Source organism: Alternaria arborescens, assembly GCF_004154835.1.
Source record: "Alternaria arborescens strain FERA 675 chromosome Unknown contig_14, whole genome shotgun sequence".
Classification (NCBI taxonomy): domain Eukaryota; kingdom Fungi; phylum Ascomycota; class Dothideomycetes; order Pleosporales; family Pleosporaceae; genus Alternaria; species Alternaria arborescens.
Window position 1 is genome coordinate 237,277 of NW_021167869.1, and position 14,225 is coordinate 251,501.

At 52.1% G+C, this 14,225-nt stretch overlaps 4 protein-coding genes across 4 annotated transcripts; 3 read left to right on the forward strand and 1 right to left on the reverse strand.

Moving 5' to 3' along the window:
• Window positions 1–132: 132 nt before the first annotated feature.
• On the forward strand, window positions 133–1,386 carry AA0111_g6543 (hypothetical protein; the record flags this gene model as incomplete). The annotated part of the gene is made up of 1 exon (XM_028652777.1): window positions 133–1,386. The coding sequence occupies one exon, from the start codon at window positions 133–135 to the stop codon at window positions 1,384–1,386; it is 1,254 nt and encodes a 417-aa protein (XP_028505728.1).
• A 1,030-nt stretch (window positions 1,387–2,416) lies between these two features.
• Window positions 2,417–2,629, reverse strand: AA0111_g6544 (hypothetical protein; the record flags this gene model as incomplete). Its single annotated transcript, XM_028652778.1, has 1 exon — window positions 2,417–2,629. One exon carries the CDS (start codon window positions 2,627–2,629, stop codon window positions 2,417–2,419), a length of 213 nt encoding a protein of 70 aa, XP_028505723.1.
• A 2,038-nt stretch (window positions 2,630–4,667) lies between these two features.
• Window positions 4,668–5,714, forward strand: AA0111_g6545 (hypothetical protein; the record flags this gene model as incomplete). The annotated part of the gene is made up of 2 exons (XM_028652779.1): window positions 4,668–5,147; window positions 5,199–5,714. The coding sequence occupies 2 exons, from the start codon at window positions 4,668–4,670 to the stop codon at window positions 5,712–5,714; spliced, it is 996 nt and encodes a 331-aa protein (XP_028505722.1).
• A 6,157-nt stretch (window positions 5,715–11,871) lies between these two features.
• AA0111_g6546 (hypothetical protein) lies at window positions 11,872–13,771 on the forward strand (the record flags this gene model as incomplete). The annotated part of the gene is made up of 2 exons (XM_028652780.1): window positions 11,872–12,321; window positions 12,368–13,771. 2 exons carry the CDS (start codon window positions 11,872–11,874, stop codon window positions 13,769–13,771), a joined length of 1,854 nt encoding a protein of 617 aa, XP_028505725.1.
• Window positions 13,772–14,225: the final 454 nt, after the last annotated feature.

Consider the following 14,225-nt stretch of genomic DNA (forward strand, 5'->3'; position numbering starts at 1 on the left):
CCGAGGCATTGTATAGCTCTGGCGCTTCTCCGGCGCAGATAAGAAGCAAAACATGGCCGCCAGTATGCTTACGCTGCAGGAACCATTTGAATTCCCAGGTTCCCGGAAATCTCTGGGCTGATGATTGTCGCAATGCGCTCTTTCGTTGCTACCTCTGTCCTCCTTGGGCTTGCCTCCGCTGCTGCTGTACCAGCTATCGCGCCTCGTGGTGGAGACGGCTATGGTCATGGCCACGGGCACAAGAAGTTCAACGTGCAAGTAGGCGTCCGGCCGTACTATCTTGTCGATAACATGGACGATGGTCCGTTGAAGGAGAAGCTTGAGAGTTGTTCAGAGCAAGAATTCAAGACCTCGGACTTCGTCTTCGCGCATCGTGGAGCGCCACTTCAGTTCCCCGAGCATACTCTCCAGAGCTACAAGGCCGCGCACCGTATGGGTGCCGGCATAATCGAATGCGATGTTGCCTTTACCAAGGATAAGCAACTCGTCTGCCGCCACGCCCAATGCGACTTGCACACCACAACCAACATCCTCAACACTACACTCGCCGACAAGTGCACCACACCGTTTTCGCCCGCCACCAATGGCACCGCTGCATCGGCCAAGTGCTGCACCTCGGACATCACACTGGAAGAGTTTGGTACCCTTTGCGGCAAGATGGATGGCTTTAACCCCAACGGCACCACAGTTGAGGAATACATGGAGGGCACCCCCTACTTCCGCACCGATCTTTACGCTCAAGACTGCCCCAAACTCATGACAGTTGACGAATACATTCCTTTGGTGGACAGCTGGGGCCTAAAGTACACTCCCGAGCTCAAGACACCCGAGGTTGAAATGCCTTTTAATGGATACACACAGGAGCAGTATGCTCAAGACTTGGTTGACAAGTTTCGCGAGTACGGCATCGATCCAAGTCGCGTGTGGCTCCAGTCTTTCCTTCCTGACGACGTCTTCTACTGGATTGATAACGAGCCTGAATTCGGAGTACAAGCTGTGTATCTCGACGAACGCGTTGATACTCCTGAAGGTTACGCCAACGCTACGGCTAGCATTCCTGAACTTGCTGCTCGCGGTGTTAAGATTATGGCCCCTGCTATGTTCGCTCTTACCAAGGTGAATGATGCGGGTAAGATCGTCCCATCGGAATATGCCATCGCTTGCCAAGAGCATGGTCTGGACATGGTCGCATGGTCGTTCGAGCGCTCTGGATGGCTGCAAATTGAGGGCGGTGGATATTACTACCAGTACGTCGCCAACATTACGAACAATGATGGCGATATGTACACAGTACTTGATGTGCTTGCTCAGGATGTAAAGATCTTGGGGATGTTCTCGGACTGGCCAGCCACAGTCACTTACTATGCCAATTGCTTCGGGTTATAGGCGGTAGTAGAGCCTTATATATAGACCTTGAGGGTAATGGAGTAGTGATACAGTATTGAAGATACTATCGACTCAAGCAATACAACCAAAAGTACCTGCAACTGTGATCATTCTCCCTATCTAGTACCGTTCCAAGCGTTGATTATGGCAAGCAACTATACAGTAAAATCTCATAACGAAGGAACAATGGAGAATATGAAGATTACAAGCATTACCACTTACGTAGTTACAATATTAATCCAATCTAACACATTCAACACTAAGTCACCATAGTAGTGCAAACTTCGTAATAGGCAACCTGGCGAGGCTCTCGCCTTTCCCTCTGCTTCCCTCTACTATATTGTGACCTCCTACACTGATAGCCGCTGCGCGGTCTGCTGGATCCAAAGAATATAACATAAACAGAAAGATGGATTGGGAGTCCTAAAGTATGCTAATCCATGTTTTACTGGGTCGAGACGGGCTCAAGAGCTTTCCTGTCATCGTGATAGTTCCAGACCGAGCGTGAGCGAGAATCATGGGGGCATCTGATACTCCAGTCTACGCGATGGCCGAGATCAAGTACGTTACAAGGGTAGCTCTTGTGGAACGGGCTGTTTCTGATTTTCCTTGATAAGAAAACCTTGGAACAACGCTGCTAGTAGGTGCAACTACTTTCGCTTCTCGGAATATCCTTGGATAAATCCAACAAGGGGGATCAGGTTAGGCTCCAGGAAAGTCTATAATAGATCTTGTGAATGTGTGCAGTATTTGTAGTGCAAACAACTCGCACTGAGAGTCTGATCTGTTTGCTCGCCGCTTTACTTATCGTACACGCATCACCCTAGTGTACATAGAGACTAACAATAGATGCGTGAGACTTCCAAATCCAAGTCATGGAGAAAGGATCAAGACAGAGAACACCTAGGAACATTCAAGCCCCGTGCTTAAGATACACTTAGGTGAGATTTGGAAACGCCGATCTTACAGCTTTTGTTCTTTCTAGATATCAATTCTTGCCATAGTCAAACTCCACCAAAGCACATACCACCTACGTCTTCGACTTGACGCTGCCAGGGGTGAACGACGGAGCAGCAGCATTCAACCCTCTAGAAGGCGGTGGCTTGCTTTCGTTGACTGACTGGCTAATCGCAATGCCCCATACGCGCCCATCAGTGGACTGCTGTGTAGTTGCGCCCCATTTCTGACCAGTTCCAATGCCTGTGACCTTTCGCCAGTCTTCAACGTTGTTGTTTTCGGACATCTCAATTGTTTCGGATAGAAGAGTGTGAGTGGGCAGGCGTTGTAGATTAGTTCGATTGTAGCGTGTGGCTGTTGAGTATATACAGTTCAGGAAAACGTACTTGAACGCAAGATTGGGGGTACAATGTACATGGTCAGTGTGTGGATGAATACGAATTCCATCTATTATGGAGTCCAGGGATGCCGTAAAACGCACTATTCACAGGTGTAAATGCGTGGAATACAATGATTAAGAGGCGTTAGGTTTTGACCACTCCAACGTTGTGTGTATGTGCGCGTGCGTACGTGTTTGATCATTGAAGTGCAATTTCTCTGTAGCACCTATGGTGTGCGTCGAATGAGGACATTGCTTGACTAGGATACGTCCTTGAAATGTCTGCGCTCTGGCACTCTGTTCCTGTATCCTTCATATCTGCTGTATGTGCTTTATATAATGTAAAGATACGTATTCGTGCGCAGGTGGGGACATAGTGCGAGCGGCGTAAGCTTTGTCCCGCTGGATATCAGCTTGCCAGTAAAGTAGCATGACGGTATTCATACTAACTCTCCTCTAGGGTGCCTCCGAGTGTCGTATAGAATACCTTCTGGCTTACTTGTTCCGCAATGCACGCTCTTCAAAGTCCCGTATAAGTGCTTCTGCTGCTGCTGCATGTTTGGATTTCCCCTGCTCTAGAAGCCCGTTCTTGTACTTGTGCAGTTGTTCCATAGTCTTTACAGGAATGTGAGTCTCTCCCCTTGCCACATCGACTGAGCTTAGCCAATCATGCATGTAAAACTGCTTCTGATGCTTCCCGTCTTCTGTTTCAGGTAATCCAGACATCGTATCGAACAATATGTGGCTTAGAATGCTTAGAATGAGATATTCCTTGCTGTAATCGAGCGAACATGGCCTGAACATTGCTGCGACACATTCGACTTCTCTGAGCATATAGTCTCTCTTCTGCGCCGGTGATGCATCCCGTGAAAATTTCCATTCCACGCGGTGGCCATTCTTTATCGTAGTAGTCACAAATTTGTAACTGACAGTATCCAGCCAACTGAACGCCATGTAGGGGGCGCAACACAGTCTTCTCCCCTTCTGTCAAGGAGGCGAATGACATTGCTTCCTGTTCAGCCATAACCGTTCGCTTCCAGTGTCGCTCTGCAAGCATGGGAACATGGACTAAAGACTTGTTGAAATTCGGGTCGTCGTTAAGTCCACGCAAAGCCACAGCCTCCTCGTAACGAGACCTTTGTATAGATGGCTTTTGTTAATCCATATTCAGTCCCAGGAATGGACAAGCCAAATACCCGGCCCACGTTCCTGTAGAAACGACTCCGAGCCTTCCAAGCAGACGTTTTCCAACTGAAATACTATTCCAACCCTTCATCCTAAAGGAGATGAGTAGGCCTGCAATTCCTCCGGCAAGCATAGTATCGTCGCCCGTTAAGCCGTGGCTGCTCTGCCACAACTGGTATTTGGGCGGGGTAATGCCTTCGTAGCGAAGGATCATTTCATCCAGCTGACATTCACAGCGCGTCAAGTAAACCATCGTAGGTACGCTGATGACTGTACCAAGGCCTGCTCTAGTGAAGAAGTACGCAGATTTTGTCGGCAAACTCAGCAATGGTCTTTTAACAACAGTCCGACACAGAAGGAGAGTAGTAGCAATTATCGGGGGTAACATGACAGTTGCACATAGTTATTTGCGCAAAGAGGTTCTTCTTCTTCTTCGCGTATGGCTGGATGGAGACCTTATTGTGTGTGAATAGCTATCGCTCAAAATAAGATGCTATGTAGCCACCAAACTCACCTGCACCCGGAGGCACAAAAAGACGAACCATTATCGAGGACCATCAGAAGATTGGAAAGAAGCAGTCTGAGAATTAATCGTAAGACTGACACAGAAGGTAAGACTATAGTTGCGACGTGGTTGCACTGGGCTAACGTCCGAGAAAGGCTAGATCCCGCGGACATGAATGCTGACTCATCATCGAATCTTCGCATCCGCTCAACACCAGCGAGTCTGTTGCCAACAGGAGGATAGCCATCCACAGCCATGCCACCACGGCTAAGAGCGGTCCGAGCCGCCTCAAATCTGCTGTCTGTATGTTCAAGAGCGCCTACAGCGGCATCGATCACCCCATTTCTCTGGCCCGCCCAGCAAAGATGCGCATCCATTCTGTCTTCGCTCTCCGACAACTCAGGCGCCTACAATAAAAAGATCCGCCGAGGTCGCGGACCTGCTTCAGGAAAGGGAAAAACCGGTGGACGTGGTCAGAAGGGTCAGCACGCACACGGCAAAGTTCCGGCAGGTTTTGAGGGAGGTCAGACACCACAATGGATCACCAATCCTGAGCGAGGGCGGGGGAAGTACAACCCCTTCAAAGTGGAAATGTCGCCGATCAATCTGGACCGAATTCAGGATTGGATCAACCAAGGGAGATTAGACCCCAAGAAACCCATCACCATGAAGGAACTGGCCAAATCAAGGTGTTTGCACGGCGTTAAGAGGCATGGCGTCAAGTTGCTGGCGAGGGTATGCATCTACCCTTTACGCCCGCTGCATGGATGCTAATTCTGACTGCAGAATCCGGAGCAATTGACTACACCCATTAACATCGTCGTCTCGCGCGCCTCTGCCGACGCTATCGCACGCATTGAAGCTCTCGGCGGCAGCGTAACAACACGCTTCTACTCCCCTACAGCCATCAAGCGCGTCCTTCGAGGCGACACACACCCTACCATCTCTCTTCAAGCCTCACCAGACCTTGTCGCTCTCACCGGCCGTTTGCCAGCCGCTAAGATCCCTTCGCCTATCCTCAGCGCCCTTCAGACAGCCAGTGAAGAAAAGAAGAACGAAGCCATGGCTGCTGTCATGAAGCAGATTGGTTCCAAGTACAAATACAGACTGCCCGATGCGACTGGCAGGAAAGACATTGAATACTACCGCGATCCAGCACATAGAGGGTACCTGAACTACCTCATGAAGGATGGCGAGAGCCCAAGTCTGTTCTTCAAGCCGCCAGGCGAAGCCAAAGACAGGAAGAAGCAGAGCGCGAGGAGAGATGCCGCCAAGGCGAGCGCGGACAACAAGCTATTTTAGAGAGGGGCACCGGAGCATGTATCATACTATGTGTATAATCAGTAGTCGTCCACGCGGACGTACTACTACAGTGGGTGGAGACGCAATGCAGAACAATGACCTGACGTGCATCCATCGGCTTACGAATTCTTGTCCATACCAAACATTCTTTGGACGCTCGCTCCGCTGACCAACACTGGCACCATTGACTAACAGACAGGCTCAGATACCATCGTCTCTAGCCCTGCCACGATGTCGTTATCCGGCAGGCACATAGTAGGAAGTGGCTGTGCAGCCTAACATCAGCCATTGCGCGGCATCCCTAAAAGCAGAAGTAAACCAAAACCCAACCAACATTTCAGCACCTTTGTGCATGGCCCCAACAAAAACCACTGCGGCTGTGTGTTTAGTGAGGTCGGCGTCAACAAAGAAGCGCGGGATCATGCTTGTTTCGAAACGTTTTATTACTATGACCATGAAACGTGTCGCACTGTCCACAATGGTCAGTCCTCACTGTTAAATCCTGCGACATTACCCCAGTGTACGGATCACGCTTGGTGCAAGATATGGGAAATTCATGTCAGATGGCACGGACGTCGGCAGAGTCCCTGTGCTGGAAGTGGAGGCCTTGTGTCATTTTATATTGCTGATGTCATGTCGGTCTGGGTGTGAGGAATAGAAAAAGTGCAAGCCTCACGTTGAAAGTCTACAACAGCGTGTTGAGATTCGATTCATGTTGGCCGATGAGCCAAATATGGTACAGGCAGCTAGGTAGCCCCAAAGGTGTCTCAGCTGAGGATTAAGTTCCGCAGCGTAATCTGTGTTAACGTGTGCTAGTTCGGCTAACTTCCCTCTTGAGTCGTTTCTCCTCTAAGAATGACCCGAATAATCTTCACTTAATCGCATACTCTAAGAAGCAGCCTGGGCCCGATTAACCAATGCTGCAAATGTATTTGCAATCCTCCATTACATCGAAACACCAATGTCGAAGGCGAACACCTTTTGCAATACGTTTCAACATTGGGATACAACCCAGCGAACAAACGAGCTTGTTCGTGTCGCTAGAAGCGACGGTTGTTTTCGTGATAGCGGAGCCCAACTTCAGCTTCATCGGCAGCAATAATGCCTGTTTAGTCGAGGCTGGGCCATCTCCACCGGAGGGCGGGCACCCGTGTGATGGGAATCTGTGATCTGCAATCAACGAGGACGTTATCCGATGACGAGAGGTCAGGCCAATGTAAAACTAGATATGTGGACATGACATGGATTGACAGACGCTGACAGGGATTTTAGTTATGCGGAATCCCGCCCTGTCAGGCAGTGCAGTTGAGACATGAGCTTCCTCTGGATGTCCTTGGAAACATGTCACAAAACTATTAGCTGCAGTGAGAGACGGACGATGGAAGATGATGATGCACATGAAAGCCTTCGTGCCGGTGGTAAACTGCCGCGACATGTCCATAGGAGTCAGCATAGACCTAGTTGGTCGGCGCTCCGCTTGTGCGAGCCGGTGAGACTGTCTGCACGTCTTACAGATCCTTTGGGTCGACGGCTGCGTGCGGCATTCTTGCTTGCTTCGTCTCTCTTTGTCGCTGCACAAGGCTGAGTAGTGACTATGGGGATGCGTAGCGATAACTCGACAGGATCATCTGTGAATGCACATGGTGGCGCAAGCCAGCGTATCCTGATCCATTCGGTGACATGCACGTGGTGCAAAGGCTGTCTCGTTTTGAAGTAAGAAAGTGATGCATCGCTTTTCCTCATACGGCTGAATCAAATGCGCTGAGCAATGTACTGCGGCTCCTAGAGGGGCGAGCGCGGCCTGAGTCCGTTCCAGCAAGTGCAACGTCTGTACACGGGGTGCGTTCGTGTTGTCTAGAAGGTGAGCTGCAACCGGCTCCGCGAGCGACACTCCAAAAGTTGCTTCTGAACACGGAAGGAGGTGTGGAGTGATGTTAGCCGGTCGCCTTTGTTGGTTGTTGCATGATGGTGGCACGATGACTCGTCGCGCGCGTCGAAAGCACCGCCAGATGTCCAAGCTGGAACATCGTTGTTCGAATCGAGCGCTAGGCAGCCAACGAATTGCAAGTCGTTTGTTGTGTAGCCTTGAAGGAGTCTCGCCCGGCAATAAAGTAAAGTAGAGCCTGAACTTGGCAAACTAGCTCGATGAATTGTATTTGGAAAAGATAGCGAGGGTTTACCGACGTCGGAAGCATTGTCTTTGGCGCAAATAGATGGAGCCTCCTGCATGATACTTGGTACGCATGGGGCATAATAACAAGGTGCGACTTGGTCACACAAAGTTGGTTGGCTGACTGACGCGTGAGTGGCTTCGCTAGTGTGCTAATGAAGCTCGTGGCGTAACGCATACGGGACTTGTCGTCCTCCATGACAGTGTCAGCCGCGGGATAGATGATACGGGTCAGCTGTGCATCGGGCAGGCTAGCATGGCCTCGTGGATCGGTACCAACGCCCTTGTACATATTCACATTCAATTTCCGGTGGGAAGTAGCAAGTATCGGTACCCCTTGGATAAAGCCTATCCTCCCGCATTATGGCCTGTCCGGTCAGCATGCTGTATCACTGTCAGACGAGCGGCTTTGCAGCCCGAGTGCGATGTGGTTGCGTCACACTATACTTTAATACAATGACCAAAGGATCACATCTAAGCATAGCAAGGGATCCATCATACTGGATGAGCAGACCTTGATGTTGGGTTGCTGAATGATTAAGGCGTGCTCGCTCTAGAGCGTGGGGTTGCGCATCGCTCATTCGTCGGAAACCGTCTGACCTACTTCTTTCAGCACCAGAGAGCGGGGAACTGGATAGGGATCTGAGGACGCCGCAAGCCGTGCAAAAAGGCTAAACTCGACCCAGTGGACTCGTGTGGCAAAGAAGTACAAGATCCTGAGTCGGCATGAGACTTGTTGCAGTGCGTGCGTCTATCGCGTTCTGCTTTTGCAGCTGGGCCGCTAAGGCAGCAATCGTAGACCGGAATTAAAGAGCCGTAGCGAAGATGCATCGCACTTCTTCATCGCGAACGTTTTTGGGCACAGTGTCGTAAGAGGACGGCGAAAAAAAAACCCACCCATATCGCGCGCTGGCCAAGGGCTTGCGTGCTCATCGCTGGCGCCAACCATATACGATGATCTCGGCTGAGTGGTTTTGGCAAACGTCTTGTGGCCAGGTTGCTGCACATGATGAAATGCACTAGGGGCGCATCCATGAAGCTGCTGCTCGGCAGGGTCGATTTGTTGAAGGCAGGCGATGGAGTCCATCGACGATAGATGCATGGTGTAATGTACGCGTCGTGGAAGCGCGGTACGTCTCAGCGCGCCATGGCCAAGCTAATAGATGTGCCGTTCATGGTATAGACTGGGCAAGACGGAAACGAGTCGTTGGGGCTCGTATATTCGTGTAATGGTGAGGAAAGCGGTGCCGAGTATCGTCCGTTCCTTCCGTACTACGCCCCCCCAGCCGACCGTGGAAGGAGCTATTGCCCTTTCTGCGCCAAAATAGTCACCATCAATCTCCACACGACGGTCAAGACGCTCGGTCAGACGGGATCGCTGTTGAACATGTACGAAGGTACTGGCACTGCAGGCGATGATGCACAGCGGCGAAGTTAGTTTCGATAGAGCCATGACTATTGCAGCGCGGTGGAGGACCATGGGCGGTCGTATCACGCGTATCAGCGAATCGCCAGCCGAGTCGTCCAGGCATCCCGAGCCTCCCGTTGGCATGGAGCGAAGGGGCGTGTTTGAGATGTCGCTCCTCACACCGACATCGTACCGATGCTATAGTTTTACGGTGGTGGATGGCTACTAACAAGCATCTGGAATGCATCCATGCTTGGTGGTTGCAAGCGTTTGCCATCCATGTGTTATGTAGACGCGATTACGTGGGCAGCTCTTTTTTTGCAAGTGAGTGGCGGACCGAGGAAAGCGCGACGGGCACCCCCTGCACATGTACGTATGACGGCGCTCGCTTTGCTAAGCTCCACCGTTCCATCAACAACCTCATTGCATTGCGAAGCAGGATCACCGGCGGCACAGACTCTGCTCAGTGCTATCGATAGATTACGGGCTGCGTATCCCTTGCTGCTCTGGTCATATTTCCGTCACGGTTTCACGGTTAGCGCTGCTAGCCAAGCAGGCGACTCGATAAGCAATCATGCTTCACGACGCCGGTGCTAGTTGGACGGGTCAGCAATGGCAACCTTGGAACTGGATGTCGTTTGCAAGATTTGCCAGACTTGCAACACAGGCGTCCGGGACAGGTGGATGCACCAAGCAAGCCGCATGCCCAAGCAGCAGCTATGGCCAGCCTGATTGATGGGCAGCGTGATGGAATGCAGAATGCAGCAACTGAGGCGCGCGCAATAGCCCGATTCGTGTTTCGTCAGGGGCGTTGCAAAATGGCGGTTCTGCAGTGCAGATTGCCTCAACTTGGATTGCACGCAACACATGGCCGGCCTCAATAACAACAGTTCGTCTAGCGTCGGGGGGCGCATCATACTTGCCATTCGCCGGAAGCATCGGAACCGAGGGCTGCAGCGGTCGAGCTCCACATGATTGGAAGTCACGAAGCAAAATCATCTGCAAAAAAAAAAAGAGGATTGAAGATCAGCAGCACTCGCTCAAACTTCAGCATGGGAAGCTTCGCGGAGGACAGGGTTCGGTCTCGGATGTAGAGCATGCTTAGGGAAAGGTAAGACGGCGATTTGGCTAGGGCGGGCTGGCTGGGCGACTGGTTCGTGTCGCTTCCTCGTCTGGCAGCACAGCGCCGTCGTCTGCCAGTCTCGCCAGTTCGCTATGCTTGCGCTTGCATCAGCGTGCCGGTGTGCTTTTTAGATGCCTGAGGGCGGCAAGCTGGCAGCAGCTGGTCAAACACGGCATGGGCGGGACGCTGCACGCGTAAAGTGCCCTTCCAGACCGCCTGGCGCTGGTGAAGGGTGATTAGGATAGCGACTATTCATGGATGGCTGCCGCTTACGGCAATTCCTGCTGCTGGCAAAGTTTGGATGTGGCAGACAGCGGCCTTCATTCGTGGTGTATGCTCCGCCTTGGCGGGTGCAGGTGGCCGCGATGCGTAAGGGATCTCACATTCTCTGATCAGTCGTCGTGTCTGAGACGGCAGCGCTCCGGGGAGGCAGCAGGCCTACCATGTAGGCTGCAGGTCGTTGATGAGGCCCACCAGCGCTATCGTTTCTTCGTTTGTGGCCGGATGGTGTCCCACTGTCGCAGTGCGCACTGGGAAGGTCGTGTGTGGTGGGGTGGAAGATGGCTGAAGCCCCTCTGGACGCGCACTATGCATCGCCTGCGAATGAGGGGGCGCCAATCAGACGGGTCGGGAGCGCTGAGGCTGTATCGCGCGGCGCAGCTGGTGCTGGGGTGGTTTGGCGCAGGGATTGATTATTCACGTTGCTCGTGCTGTACTTGTTGTAGTAGTATGTAATTAGCCCGCGCGGCTTGGCTGCTAGCAGCGTCGGTCGCTCCTGTCCTCGCGGCGAACCCCCGGTCGCGGTTGCTTTGTGCTGGTGGCCGTGCGCCCCTAGCTCCTTCCAGGCGCGGTTGATGTCAGAGCGCGGCTTCTCCTTCTGGGTCCTGGATCAGCCTCTTGGGGCGTTCCTCCTACCCTGCTCGCTCCTGCCTGGAACCTTCCGAGCCTTCACGACTCCGTGTGTGTGAATTACCTATGTTTTATTCAAATCCAACGGCCCCAAGCCATGTCTGCCATGCCAGCGTGCGGGCCCCCGACAATCCGCCTCCCTACAGTCACAATCAATCACTCACCACTACCACCACCACCACTACCCACACCCAATACCAAGCCGCTCCCGGCATAGCACCATCCGCAAAGGACGCTCACCGGGCCTGACGTCTCTTTATTGTGTCCCTCTGCACCCTCCTTTGCCAAACCCTCACCTCCTACAAGCCTAGTTACAAGCGTCGTTGCCGTGCACCGGATTCTGCCTGGCGTTGATTGGCCTAGTCCTTCCTGCTCCTGCTCCCCATCCATAGTTGGCCATTGTCAACACCATCCTTCCAGACCAAGGTTGAGGCAAAATAGTAGCGTGCAAACAATAGCTGCCCGGACATGATCGCCTGTTGCCGTTGACGTCGCCGCCGTTTTCATCACTCACCTCGCCCTCTCCACCTGGTCTCTTGCCGTCCATATGCTCGAGCTACAGCTCCCTCACCCAATGCCTCACGCCCTGCCGCGGGAGCCTCCCTTCAACCTGTATGCCACGGCACCTCGCAGCTCCTCGAAGCTCGACTCCACGATGCACCTTCCCTACCCGAGCATCTCCAACAACTATGAGCACGACCCGCTGCGAACAGCCCCAAGAGCTCCCCTCACACCCCCGGACCTCCCGGGCTCAGCAGTAAGGGTGGTCTCACTTCCACCAAACCAGGGTGCCGGGCATCAGTACGGCTACCAGCTGCCTGCTATTGGCAACTCCAGATCAGTGGCTGCTGCAAGAAGTCCTAGTCCACCAAGACAAGCACCGCAAGCACAAGAGATGGCCCAGACACCGAGAAAGAAGTACACTATATCGCCAAACCTGAAGATACCACCAACCATCAGCACGCCACAAGAGGGTCTCCCTCAACTGGCAGCAGAGGTAATTTGACATCCTCCCACCCTTGATTCTGAAACTGACTCGCCAGGTGACATGTCTCTTCTGGTTCGAGAGCTCGACAACTCTGAAGCAAGTACTCGAGACCGCCTCGCCACGCCAGCCTATGCAGCCTCTCGTTCCTGACGCACATCCCACAACTGGATTCAGAAAATGGGTAGCAACTATCTTGACCACTACGCAGGTTGCTCAAAATGTCATTCTTTTGGCATTACTTTTCATATACAGGCTGAAGCTGACCAACCCCACGGTCAAGGGGAAGCCCGGTAGCGAGTATCGATTACTGACTGTAGCTCTTATGCTGGGCAACAAATTTCTCGATGACAACACCTACACCAATAAGACATGGGCCGAGGTCTCGGGTATCTCGGTGCAGGAGGTGCACATCATGGAGGTCGAATTTCTTAGCAACATGCGATACAGCCTGTTCACGTCCAAGGAGAAGTGGAATGAGTGGCACGGCATCCTGGGCAAATTTGGTACATTCTTTGATCGAGCATCAAAGATTCCAGCGTCGGGTGCTGTAAGCCCAGTTGGCCCCCAGAACATGCTCGGCCTACCACAAACCTACGCTCCGTCACCGCCTACTCAACAGCAAACGTCACCACCAACTTCGATGATGTACTCGCCGAACCACATGGCATTTTCGAATACCCCGCTTTTGCAACCGCAGGCCACGTCCGCCACCGTCTCTCCGATTGGCGCTCTGCCAGAATTAGGCCCCATTCAACGTAAACGCAGTGCTGATTACAGCATTGAGCCTCCAATGAAGCGACAGGCCCATGGATTTGCACCTGGTCCTTACAGTAATGCACCTTTGATCCCGACGTTGCAGACGCCTATCAATAGGTCATTCGAGCCACCACCATCCGTGAACCGACTACCTCCTTTGCCAAGTCTTTCGATACCTCCACCTCAGCAGATGCCACCTACCCAGTTGAAGAACTGGTCAGATCTTCCTTTGCCGGTCCCTGGTGGACGATCCATGGCCATGGTTTACCCTCCACCCGTCCAATGGCAGCAACCGACTAGCACACCAACTTCATCGGGCCCACCCTCCTACCCTCACAACTACACGCCTTCTACCGACCAGTCCCGACAGATCAGTCCATATCCCCAGTCAGCTGGTTCTTCACCTGTTGGAAACTATCCCGCAACTGGTTCGAGACAATTATCTCCGTCGCATTTCCTAAATCAACGCCAGTCTCCTTATCGACCGGTCCGCAGCGTGCAGACTCTACTCGTACCCCCACCTTCGACGTCGATCCATAATCCAGCGAGGAACATCGGATACGATCAGATGCAATACCAGCCTTTGGGTCGACCAATGACTGATCGTCGCTCTGGGCTTCTGCCGTACATGGACCGTAGTGCATGGCCTGAGACTAATCAGTTTAACCAACTACCTGTTCCTCAACAACCCATCTTCCGATGAACGGGTATCGCTTACTTTCATGTAACAACTTTACGAACTTTCCGGGCTTGCTTTGATCGCCCATCATTTAGTCCAAAGGACACGATATTTGCTGCGTTCGAGCGTGCATTGCATTGGGTGGTACTTTCAGTCGGCATTTCATTGGTCAATAGATTTGATCATCACTTTCCTTATACTGTCACTGCATCAACAGGCGTTATTGTATATATAGTTGTGTGCCTGGTCGACATATTTAGGTCTTCCTAAGACCGGCTCTGATACGACGGGCGTTTTAAGGACGGCGAGAATGCCTGTGCTTAAGTCATTGGAAATCAATCACCCTGTGATAAGCACCCTCAATCCAGGATAACAAAAACCCTAAAGGAGTGAATAATCAAAAACTCAAGTACAACGAATTTAAAGCATTGGTTTGACTGTACATGTATGACGAATTGACTCAGCTCATCTCACAACT